Below are 13527 nucleotides of genomic sequence, written 5' to 3' on the forward strand. Positions count from 1 at the left end.
GATACAAAATGCTGGAGGAACTCAGCAGGCCAGGCGGCATCTATGGGAAACAGTACAGTTGACGTTTCAGGCCAAGACCCTTCAGCAGGACTGGAGAGAAAAATGATGAGGAGTCAGAGTAAGAGAATGGGGGCAAGGGAGGGAGAAACACAAGATGATAGGTGAAACTGAGAAGGGTGTGGGGTGAAATAAAGAGTTGGGAAATTGATTGGTGAAAGAAATACAGGGCTGCAGAATGGGGAGGCCACATCTGGAGCACCAGATACAATAGATGATCCCAAAAGACTCACAGATGAAGGGTCATCTCACCTGGAAGGACAATTTGGAGCCATGAATGGTAGTGAATATTCACGGCCCCAAAGAGAATGTTTTGAGCTTTAGCATTACAGATGTTGCAACAGCCACAGCTCCACACACCGTCCTTCATCAGGCATGAACATCGATTTCTCAAACTTCCAGTAATGCCCCACCCTCCCCCTCCTTCTCTATTCCTCATCCCTCTTTTACCACTCTCATTTTGTCTCCTTGCCTGTCCATTGCCTCCCTCTGGTGCTCCTACCCCTTTATCTTTCTGCCATGGTCTTCTGTGCTCTCCTATTAGATTCCCCATTCTCCAGCCCTATACCTCTTTTACCAATCAACGTTCCAACTCTTTACTTCATCACTCCACCCTTACTGGTTTCACCTTGTGTTTCTCCCTCCCCTCCCCTCCACCCTCTTACTCTGACTCCTCATCTTTTTTTCTCCAGTCCTGCTGAAGGGTTTTGGCCTGAAATGTTGACTGTACTCTTTTCCATAGGTGATGTCTGGCCTGCTGAGTTCCTCCAGCATTTTCTGTGTGTTACTTGGATTTCCAGCATCTGCAGATTTTCTCTTGTTTGTGAATATACAAGGTGTGGTGAGTTTGATGTTTATAGGGGCAAGTGTGCGAGAGACCCTCTAAACTGAAGCTCAAAATTCTGAAGAAAATTATTCTGAAGGAAGCACAGATATGTATAGAATGAAGCAGGAATCAGGCAAGGACATGGGCGATCTAAAGTTCCAGCAGCTTCCGGTGGGACAAAGTCTGTGAACAGATGGACTGAGCAAATAGAGAGTGAGAGAGAGAGATAGAGAGAGAGTGAGAGTGAGAGAGAAAGAGAGAGCGAGAGAGAGAGAGAGACAGTGAAAGAGAGTATGAGGAGCAAAGTTATTGAGTTTTACCTGACAGTTCAGCAAGTATGCACACTGACATCTGAAAGCTAAGTGGCAGCAAAAAGTTGGTTCTCACTGAGAAGGCCAATTGAGAACTGAGTTTCAATCCCAATGTTGTCAGAACTCAGCCAGGTTGATGCAGATCATAATCATGACAGTACATTATAAATAGGGAAAAGAATGGAGACCAAGATGGAACACAAACCTACTTGTCTACTAACAATGGACAGGGAGAAGGAACAATTTTTTTTTGCACTGTCCTAATAATTATTTAAACTGACAGCATTTGGGGAGAAGACTTTCCCTCTGCTTCCTAACATTTTAACTTTCCTGTAGCGGATTTCTTCTCCAACATCAGGCCTGTGCCAGTCTTGATCTTGTTGCCTCATCCTTCAGCATCTTAATGAGATGTTCAGACTTATCCATGTGCCTTACATTTGCAAAACGCTAGCAATATTGGAAGACCATGTGACTGCAGATCCAGACTAGACTGAGCTTGGTACAGCTCTGATCTATTAATCCCCTGTTGCTATTCCAAGTTTTTGCAGAAGGAATCAAGTTTGACAGACAAGGAAAGCTGCAGCTTTTAGCCCTTGGGAGACTGAAGAACATGCCAAGCTACTAGGACAACAGCAACAGGATTTAATAGCACTGAGCTTGCATCGTTCCCCCTGGAATTATAATTGTATGGGTGATACAGAAAATTGTAGCAACTTTGCTGATGACCAGAGGTAAAGGTCAACCCAGGAGTCATCAAGAAGTCCCACACAAGGATTTTTCCCTGATAACCTATTATTTTTAAAACATTTTGATGCCGTGGTCTCTGCTTCTGAGAGAAAAAAAAACATAAAGTAAATGTATCTGAAACAGAAAGGCAAAACAGCATTTTACAATCCTTAGCAAGCAGTTTTCCTCAGCTTCAGCAAACCTATTTACTGCTACTAATAATTGTAATCGCTAAAGTTCCAGTTTAAAGACTAAAAGATAAGGAATGTAAAAAACACATCCCACCTTGTATTCAAAGTTTTTCTCATGTTGCTTAGGTAGAGTTTGAGCAACCTGCTCTGTTATCCAAAGTCAAAGGAAAGTGTGGCTTCACCTTTAACTTCAGGACTGTGAGAAAAGCAGCAAGCTTAATCACTTTCAAAGGTTATCTAACAGGGAGAGCGAATACTATTCATGTCAAATCCTCCAGCCACACACACCCTCCAACAATAAATATAGGGAATGCTACAGATGCTCAGCAGGTCAACTGACATCAATGGACCCAGAAACATAGTTAATGTTTCAGTGGAACTGACAGTGCCTTGGGAAGACTGGATTGAGGATGCATTTGAGCGTAAGAAAGCCAAGTACTAAGGGCTGATAGAGCAGTGCCAGAGACTGAGGTGGAGGGCACAATGCGAGTCTACAGAGGTGGGATGTAGAGGTTTTACTGAGTGTTTACTGTTCAGAACCTCCTCTCTCCTTGGTATTACAAGGGCTGCAAAGAAAAGAGCAGTCAGGACTATTACAGAGGCTGCTGAGTGAGCCTCCATATGGCTGTGGATCAAGTGGTGTGACCCATGTACTAGTGCTGCTGGGACACAAGCCAGGGCATAATCAACCTTGGCTGGGCCACTGGGATGAAGGTGACTGATGTTGAAAGACCAAAAGCACCCAATGACCTCTGGTTACAATATTGATGATGTGTTCCAGTGCATCCTAGGATGTACCTCAGCATCAGCTTCTTGGTTTTCATAAGATCAAGGGAAAGTTAGCAATCAAGATGCTTTGAGCTATAGAGAAGGGAGGGGGATAGAGAAAACAAAGGGAATGTGACTGATAGGACAGAGACCTAGAGGAACTATGATGATCAAAAGAAAGTATGGAAGAAAAAGTATGAATGAAATGATCTATGTCCCACTGCTACGATAAAAATGAAGCCTTTGATTGAGCAAGCAGCCTGTGGAGGGTCAAGTCATGCTAGCTAATTGTTCACAATAGAAGGTCTGTAAACCAACTACGATTGAGTCATCACTAAAAATGAGACCTGCTGCCTTTTGCTCTGGCATCAGCTTATGTGCAGTACACTTCAGCATGTGTAGTCAAAATGTTTCTGCATCTTTTGTAAGTTTCTGAAAATTATATAAAAAATTTATCAGATTTACATCTCCCCTATCACTTTGCAATGATTTATGTGAACAGCAGCTCAAGTGAGCTTTTGCATCACAATGTTCTGAGATATGCAAGGGAATGTCACTGTGGGCAATACATTTGTTACTTAAGTGGAAGCCAATCTTCTTTAATGGTGGAGCAATCATCAGAGAAAGTGTCTTGAAATCAAACTAAACTAAATGTGACTAGAATGAAAAAAATGCATCTTTAAGGAGACTAAAATTGAAATCAACGTGTGATTTATTTAATGTAATTACACAGTTTATTATAATGAGGTGGTTACCATCAGCTGGTTTCTTGGAGTATTGCATATGGTGAGTATCCAATGGTTGTCAGCAGTTTAAATAACATAATAAATCACAAAATAAAATCAGATTTAAGTGTTTTAACTGATAGAAATACAGAAATGTGAGAAGCCTCAAATATATTACCAAATATTGCCTTTTATTTTGAAATTACATTCAGTTTCTCACTATGTCTCTATTCATTAATTTCTTTTAAAATAGATTTTAAATTCTGCTAATATAGCAGCAAAGAGGATTTACTGTGCTGCTTGTATATTTTGTTTCAAAATTGGGTTGCTTTACCATTCTCCTGTATTTTCCAGGATTTGCCCTTGGAAGATTATCATTTTAATTACTGCTTTCATACCCAATCCAGATCATTTGGAACACTCCAGCAACTGCAATTGTGTCTATTACATAAAACTTTTCATAACAACATAATTAGAAATAAATTACACTGACCAAAGTAAAGAAAGAGATAATTAATTCATGAAAAGTTATCATGAGTGCAAGGGAGGAGTTTGCTGGATCCCTGAACCACTGTTAACCTCAATAGAAGACCAGAGGCAGCAGATTATGTTCCCTTATTCAAAAAGGAGTGTAGGGAGGGAAAAGGCTAGGAAACTGTAGGTCGATGATTTACATCAGTAGCAGGGAAGTTGTAGCAGGGAATATTCTGAGGGACAAAATTTATGTTCGCTTTGAATGGCAGAGGCTGATTTGGAGAAACCAACATGGTTTTGTGCAACAGAGATCACACTTCACGTATCTCTGTGATTGTTAAGAGGTAACCTAAACAATTGATGAAGGCAAATCAGTAGACGTGATTTACATGGATTTTAGTAAGACTTTGAACAACGTCCCACATGTTAGGCTGATCGAGAAGGTTAAGGCAGAAAGGATCTGAGATTGTGGGGAAGATTGCACCGATCAACATCAGTTTGTTAAATGGTCAAGTTGGCTTAAGGGCTTTGGTAACCAACTTCTACTCTATTTCTTACATTCGTAATGGAAGTTGATTGCATATGATGTTGAGTGCAAGGATCAACCTCATTATCCAGTTTGTACTAATTTCTAGTGTAAAATCCATGTGTTCAATGTGCTAGAAAAACTTAACATCTTATGATCAATGGAGAAATCCGCTCACATTATAATTTGACAAAGTGCTATATTACAGTTCAAAACATTTGAAATAAATGTATTATCAAAGTACGTATGTCACCATATACTACCTTCAGATTCATTTTTGTGACATTAACAGTAAAACTAAGAAATACAATAAAGTCAGTGAAAAACTACACACAAAGTCTGACAAACAACCAATGTGCAAAAAAAGACAAGTTGTGCAAATAAAAAAAAATCAAATAATATATAAATAAATATTGAGAACACGAGTTGTAGAGACCTTGAAAGTGAGCCCATTTATTGTAGAATCAGTTCAGTGTTGAGGTGAGTGAAGTTATTCACACTGGTTCAGGGGCCTGATGGTTGAAGGATGTTAACTATTCCTGAACCTGGAGGTGTGAAGCACTCAGATCTGCAGCTGGATCTTCAACTTCCTCACAGACAGGACCCAGGCTGTAAAAATAGGGGACACGCTCTCCTCTACAATCACTCTGAGCTCCGGTGCCCCACAAGGCTGTGTACTCAGTCCCCTGCTGTACTCACTGTACACCCATGATTGTGTAGCCAAGTTTCCATCGAACTCAATATATAAGTTTGCTGATGACACCACAATTGTTGGCCGCATCTTGGGTAATGATGAGTCTGAGTACAGAGAGGAAATTAAGAACCTGGTGGCATGGTGCAAAGACAATAACCTATCCCTCAACATCAGCAAGACGAAGGAATTGGTTGTTGACTTCAGAAGGAGTAGCGGACCGTACGACCCCATCTACATCGGTGGTGCGCAGGTAAGTTCCTCGGGGTGAATATCACAAATGACCTGACTTGGTCTAACCAAGCAGAGTCCACTGCCAAGAAGGCCCACCAGCACCTTTACTTCCTGAGAAAGCTGAAGAAATTTGGCCTATCCTCTAAAACCATCACTAAATTTTATAGGTGCACCATAGAAAGCATTCTTCTAGGGTGCATCACAACGTGGTATGGAAGTTGTCCTGTCTAAGACCGGAAGAAGCTGCAGAAGATCGTGAACCTAGCCCAGCACATCACACAAACCAATCTTCCATCCTTGGACTCATTTTACACCACACACTGTTGGAGCAGTGCTGCCAGGATAATCAAGGATAAGTCCCACCCAGCCAACACACTTTTTGTCCCACATCCCTCCGGGAGAAGGTTCAAGGGCATGAAGATACATACAACCAGATTTGGGAACAGCTTCTTTCCAACTGTGATAAGACTGCTGAACAGATCCTGACCCGGATCTGGGACATACCTTCCAAATATCCGGACCTGACTTGCACTACCGTACTTTCCCTTTTCTATTTTCTAATTATGATTTATAATTTAAATTTTTATTATATTTACTTCAATTTATACTTCAGTGGCAGCAGCGAGAAGGAAGCTTGGCCTGGATAAATGGAGTCCTTGATGATGAATGGATATTGAATGTTTACTAAACCACATACCTGTGGAAGGACTTTCACTACAATCAGGAATGCTGAACTTCAGTTCAATAGGACAAGGCAAATTCACAAATACAAATAGAGTTGGGAAAACAAATACCAAGACTGTGAAGTACCAATTGGCTGGAGGAACTCAGTGAGTTGGGCAGCATCTAGGGAAGGAAGCCCTGCATGAGGACCAGAAACGTTAATAATTCCTTTCCTCCAGTAGGTGCTGCTTGAACTGCTGAGCTCCTCCAACAGTCTTTTTTTTTGTTCCATATCCTAACATCTGCTTTCACTTTGGTCACCAAATAGTGAAATCCATCAAAACGAAGTAACAGACATAGTAGATGAAGTTCAAAGTAGATTTCAAGTAAAATTATTATCGAAAGTACAACATGTACTACCCTGAAATTCATTTTCTTGCAGGCATTCACAGAAAAACAAATAAATACATTAGAATAAATTAAAAGCTAAACATAAACACAGAGAATGACAAAGAGCCAATGTGCAAAAGAAGACAAACTGCAAATGAAAGATAAGTAAATAAATAATACTGAAATAATACTGAGAGCATCCTTGAAGGAAACGCCATAGGTTGTGAAATCAGTTCAGTGTTAAGATGTTATCCACATGGAGAACCTAATTCTAATGCATGTAGCTTTTAACCACTTCTCTGTTGTTTATGCAAGTGTCCTGATTTTGGATAAAATATACATTTAGGATTTGGCTGACACTGATTAGCTCCTACTGTGGCATGATGCCAAGATTATGAAGGAATCAACTGAATGGATGACAGCATTTCAAAGAAAGGCAGCATGCTCTATTTTACTGATGGATGAGACCGCTGTCTCAGTGAAACATGGATTCCAAATTGATGGCTACAGCCACTGTCTGAGAAATGGCTGGAGCTGCACAAAGGTGAATAAACAACCATCCGATTGCCTCAAACATGTCAGCTGGACTGATCTGCATTAGCACCACAGGTGTTCTTCCTATCTGTGCAAAGGTTTAGATCGCAGCTGGATTGTGATCAATGCATGGTTAGTCTGTCATGATTTGCCACATTTAGATCATGACAATGCTTATTATCAGATCATCAGGATTTGTAAAGATGAAACGGCCAATTTGTTAATCTTTGTTCCATGATCAATTCACTGTGCGAATAAATCCAGTCTTGTAATTTCATTTGCAGTAATGACTTAACTCAGCAGGAGTGAGAACTGATAGTTTGGATTTGCATGTAGTTAGCAAAGAAGGAGGGCCGCAGTGCTATTGGGCAGTTTTACTAGATATTTACTTCATTAAGTATGTCCAACAAACTAAAGGTGGAGCATTTTGTGTAGGATAACTGGCTGCAGGGTATCTTGTGATATGTTTAAGGACTGGGACATCATAATTCAGAAGAACATAAAGTAACTTCAGAGAGGAGGAGTCGGTGACCCACCTCTTTGCACATTGTGGGTTCGCGGAGGTGTGGAGGAGGATGGAAGGGGCTGTGTCGAGGTTCATCCCCAGCAACTGCGTAACAGAGGACTCTCTGATCTACGGGCTGTTCCTGGGGATGCACATCGAGACGAACATCCAGTGCTGCTGGCAGATCATCAACTTGGTCAAAGACGCTCTTTGGTCAGCCCGAAACTTGATGGTCTACCAGCACACGGAGATGTCCGTGAGGGAATGCTGCTGACTGGCACATTCTCGGCTGCAGGAGTACGTGCTGAGGGACGCACTCAAACTCGGTGCAGTCACCGCAAAGGCCCGGTGGGGAAGGACCACAGTCTAGGGTTCTTCTCCCGTGGGAGTTGAGGGGTGGGTGGTGGGGTGTATACCCCTAAACCACTGTATGTAAATATGGAATAACAGAGTGCCACCTGGGTGGCAAAAGTGTCGGAATGTAAAGACAGTAATGGAAACATTTGTAAAGGACTGAGAGTCATTGAATGGTTTGTTGTACCTAAATTTATTTTTGAATAAAGTATATTTTGTTTAATAAAAAAAATAGAGTAAAGAAGGAAGGTTAGGCCATATAGACCCTTATCTATGCTTCTTTCAATAAGACCTTAGCTGATCTTTTAGAACAGTGCCATATTAAATCCATATCCACTAATTTCCTCCTTGTCCAAAAATTAATTGGTCTTTGTCGTGTATGTACTTAGTGACCAAGCCTTCACTGTCCCCTTGGGTAAACGACCAAATTTTCAAACATTTGCCATATCTGAGTGAAGAAATTATATTTCACTACTGTCCAAATGGCTGGAGCCTTATTTTAAGCTTTATTTTAACACTGTACCTCTTGGTTCCTGTTTCCAATCTGTCAAGCCCATTATTTTCTGTCTCGATATTTGTTTTGAAACCATACAACCTTTCCTTCCTGGTGAAAAGTCATCAACTTGAAACTTTAACTTCAGTAGGTCTGATGTGGCCCAGACTGCTGTGGACTTTGGGCATTACTGATCATAGAACATAGAACACTATAGCATGCTTCAGGCCCTTCAACCCATGACGTTGTGCAGACCTTTTAACTTACTCTAAGATCAATCTAACCCTTCCCTCCTACATAGCCCTCTATTTGCCTTTGATCCATTGAGTTTCATAAATGCCCCTTATGTATCTGCCTGTAGCACCACTCCTGACAGGGTTCTCTAGTTACCCACCACTCTCTGTGTAAAGAATTTATCTCTGATAGCTCTTTATACTTTCCTTCAATCACCTTAAAATTATGCTTCCTTGTATAGCCATTTCCACCCTGGAGAAAGAAAATTCTCTGATTATCCACTCAATCTATCCATCTTATCATCTTGTACACCTCTATTAAGTCACCGCTCATCCTCCTTTGCTCCAAAAGGAAAAGACATAGCTTCCTCATCTTCATTAGACAGGCCCTCTAGCTTAGGCAACATTCTGGCAAATTTTCTCCGCACCCTCTCTAAAGCCTCCACATCCTTCCTATAATGAGGTGACAAGAACTGAGCACAATATTCTAATTATGGTCTAATCAGGGTTTTATAGAGCAACATTACTTCATGGCTCTTGAGCACAATCTCCCCATTAATGAAGGCCAACACACCATATCCTTTCTTAACAACCCTATGAATTTGTTTGTCAACTTTGAGGGATCTATAGACGTATAAAAGATATGATCGTTCAATGTGTTTTTAGAACAAAAGCTCATTGGGATAATCCTGCATTTCCTGATAAACACACAGAAAGCAAGAAAACTGGATGCAAAAAACCAATGCACCAGTGTCTCCAGGAGGAATCTGACAGCTGGTTCATTATGTGGGTGTGATTGGCGTTCGAATCAACTGCTGGGATTGATTTCATGCTTGGATCAAGAATTATGAATGGGAATTGAAACTGGCATGTTTGGAATTCCAGGTTTGGAATACATTCACACTTGGATTGGCTTATCAAGAGTCAAACTGCATCATTAATAGATTTTTCTGCAGGTCCTGCTTTTTATAAGTCTGCTTTCAAAAATCCTCTAGCCTTTTGTTTGTATTTAAGCTTCCAGCCATGTGTTAAGACAACAGGAGACTTGTATTGTATTTTGCAAACAGGACCATTGTCTAGTAAAGAGAAAAAAGATCTTTTTATTTGCTTCCAAATTGCATGGTCTGGTTTCAAGCCACCTGCCGTCTTTCAGGCTGTGAAAGATATTCGGCACAATATTATCTATCTAGTCCTATAATTTTCATACTGATAGATTTTTGTACGAGTTCAGATTGTGTAGCAGCCAACACATACTATTTAGCATCCCTTACCTGTGGGCACAGGCTATCGATCTGGGTGGCTGCCATGCGGACCAACTTCACGCCTTCTTCGTTATTTGAGATGGAACAGGCGAGATTTGCGACCTGTAATTTAGACAGCAAATGAGAAAACAGATTACTAAGCAAATCTGACACTCCCCTAATGTGCATCTGTGAGGAAATCAAGCAGAAGAGGACCTGTAACTATAGTATAGCTATAGTATAGATGAATAATTCAGCACTTCATGGCAACCAAAGCAAAAACAGCCTGATCTTTGGAAGAAGATTGCTCATAAAATGCAGTTTACCTTGCTCCTGATACTGGTTTGTTTGTTCAATGGTTTGAGATGTTATGGGTTTCACTCCTGATGGGGAGTGATCTCTTTCACAATGGAGAAAAGATTAGACACTGAGTGTGGCCTCAGCTTCTGTCTAATTTCCATCTCAGAATTCCATTCCAGGTCACCACCTAATATCTCCTTGGGAAAGTGCAGAGCTTTGGTTTCTGGGACGGGAAAGAAGATGGCAGTGTGTTTGGATGCAGTGATCTCTCAGGGCTCAACCAATGGTATTTTTCTTTGTTAATTTCTTTTTATGATTGCAAGACAATGCTAAACTTCAAGAACTTTGCATTCTGCCATCAGTGAGCTGCTCATTGGTGGAGATGCTGGACTGGGTGCAAACCTCGTTGCTGCCTGCAGAGGAAGGCATCAAGGGCATCAGAGTTGGTGCACAAAGGCGGCATGCAGTGTAACCATGAATGATTGTCTTGGATGTTCAGAAGAACCTGTTGGACGTTGATAACATAAGATGCCACAGGCCTGTTTTCTTTGTTTAGTAGGGCGACAGATGGCAGGGGAGCTGCATGGCCTCGGTGGTAGCGAGGACTAGGCCTCAGGTCCCAGGCTTGCCTGCTTGCTGCAGTCCAGGAGACAGGACACCAGAAGCAGTGTAGCATGATGTCCATGCTTGGCTGGCCTTTCCAATTGGTGCTGCCCTCCAGGGTTCGATTCATGGACTGAAAGGCTGGATTGTGTGCACTACTGGGAACTGCACCATCAATTTCCGAGACATCATGCTCAGGGACTTGGACTATATATACTGTATATATCCATTTTGCGTGACTGTGTGTGTCGTCGTTGTGGTCTTTGTTCCGTTGGATGATGGTCTTCGTTCCATTGATCTAGTGGCCCACAGAGCGAAGACACCTGTGCATGTATTTGTTTAACATGTACTTGATGTTGCACTTGAAGAAGCACATGATACTTCACAAGTCAACCAACTGATTCCAATGGCATGGAAACCATGACGATTGGAGCTGATGGATTTGTTGCAGCCTTCATCCGCCTTCGCAGCCGTTGAGTTCAAAGTAACTTAGCCCGCCTGTTCCACCATTGAGGTCTTGGTTGGATTGTTCTTTGTCAGGGACCTCACACTCGACCTTACCACCACGGGTGACCCTACCAGGAGCATGGCTCCAGACGGCATCGCTCTTGGGATCTCAGGACCACACAAGCTTCTCCACCATGACAAGGTGACAATCCACGGAGAAGATTGTGCGTGTACTCACTATTTTAAATGTGCTGTGTGTGTTTTGCCTTTGGTTCCAGAGGAATGCTATTTTGCTTGTCCATATTCATATATGGTTGAACAATAATTAAACTTGAATTTGATTTGATTTCATCATCTCAATGTTAAATTACAATAAGAGGCTGAGGCCTTGACTTTAATTCCATCTCCATCTCCCCTCTATTGTAGGTTGTTAGATGGTAGTGTGGAATTTAAGTTTCCTCTGCCTCCTGTCTGGTGGTAGTCATGAGGAAAGAGCACAGCATGGATGGTGGGGTCCTAGATGATGGATGCTGATTTCTTGTGGCAGTATTCCATGTAAATGGTGGATAAGAGGAGGGAAGTTAAGATGGTGAAGAATTCCCTTTAAATGTGCTCATTGGATGTTCCTTGGTAAGTGGTTGGGAGGTGGTAAAATCGCTCCAAACAGAGCATGCTACTCTCTTCTGTGACAGAAGAAACGTGCAGAGAAGCAGTGAGAAATTCAGGACAGATATTACAACTGATGATAAGAGAAATAAATACCCAGTGAGATGCTAACATTCACAAAACACTGGAGCTCAGGGAATTTGAAAGTATAACATGAGAGAAGTTGATGTCATCATCATCATTATGTGCCATGTCATATGACCTGAGTGATCATCAAATCAAGTTTAGCTGTCATTAAACAACAAACAGTATTCCTCTGAGGCCAAGGTGCAAAAAAACATACACATGCATTTAAAACAGTGAGAAAGGGAAAAAATCCATAGTCACCTAAGAAAACACAATTTTAGTCCAAGATTTTGAGCGATGTCCTGCAAATTGATGGTTCCTGGCTGCCAGTCTGTAATTCCATCAATTCAACACTGGAGGGCAGCACCAACAGGAGAGGTCACTCCCCCTGTACCCCCTCCCCCAGCCAAGCTTGGATGCCATGCTACAATGCGAGCCCATGGCTTGAGACCTAGTCCTCGCTTCAAGTGCCTGTCTTGCCACCAAGCAGGCCTGTAGCAATCAATGTCCAACAGAGTCTTGTGATCACAAAAGAAATGTCCAAGACAGTCACTCACAGTTTCAGTACACACTGCCTTCATGCCAACTCGAAGGCACCAACTCTGGTGCCTCCGCGTAGCAGACAGCATTGTGGTTTGCATCCAGGTCAGCACTCCTGAACACAATCTGCTCCTTCTGTGGCCCAGTGCACTACTTGAATCCCTTGGCCTGATGACCCTACTCAAATCCCTTTGGCCCAATGTCCTGACTCGACTCTCTCGGCCTAAAGGCTTGATTTTAATCAGTCAACCCATGGGCCAACTCTCCTCTGAACTGGTGGCTGGCTCTTACAACACGCCAGCCGACTACTCTGACCAATGAGCTGTAGACCTGCTGTACATGTAGTTATGAGAGTCAAGAACAGTATTATATGTATAAAAATAGATTTTAACAAAGAAAAATGCACTTTAGGTTGGCCCCCGAGAGGCCGCCATCTTACCAGAATCATGATCTCCAAGACAATGATTGGTCTTGCCAAGTTTTTGTACAGAAGTGGTTTGCCATTGCCTTCTTTTGGGTAGTGTTTTTATAAGATGTATGACCCCTTACGTTAACAATACTCCTCAGAGATTGTCTGCCTGGCATCAGTGGCCACATAAGTGGACTTGCGATATGCACCAGCTGCTCGTACGACCATCCACCACCTGCCAGCAGGGCTTCACGTGACCCTGATTAGGGGGCTAAACAGCTGCCACACTGTCCCCAAGGGTGACCTGCAGGCTAGTGGAGGGAAGGAGTGACTCACACCTCTTTTGTTAGAGACAACCCAGAAGTTGACGGGGGCGGAGGGTAGTGATGGATAAGAGGAGAGAGGGCAGTGTTAGGCAAAGGTATTGAGGTAGGTCAAGGTGAGGAGAACTGGAAGCAAACAGTAACCATGATTTACACCCATTCAGTTCAAACATACCAGGATTTTGATGAGCTAATAAATAAACTTCAAAGGGTTTCAGGCAACTTCCATTC

The 13527-nt window shown here is 42.1% G+C and overlaps 1 protein-coding gene across 3 annotated transcripts in view; it reads right to left on the minus strand.

Moving 5' to 3' along the window:
* The window catches only part of LOC140726163 (catenin alpha-2), an 817330-nt gene that overhangs the window by 327890 nt on the left and 475913 nt on the right, over positions 1-13527 (minus strand). For all 3 annotated transcript variants that reach the window (XM_073042154.1, XM_073042153.1, XM_073042155.1), the window contains one exon: positions 9973-10065. In XM_073042154.1, the coding sequence (XP_072898255.1) occupies positions 9973-10065 (93 nt within the window). The remainder of the gene's footprint in view (positions 1-9972; positions 10066-13527) is intronic.

The sequence above is a fragment of the Hemitrygon akajei genome, chromosome 4 (assembly GCF_048418815.1).
Source record: "Hemitrygon akajei chromosome 4, sHemAka1.3, whole genome shotgun sequence".
In the NCBI taxonomy this organism is placed as follows: Eukaryota; Metazoa; Chordata; class Chondrichthyes; order Myliobatiformes; family Dasyatidae; genus Hemitrygon; species Hemitrygon akajei.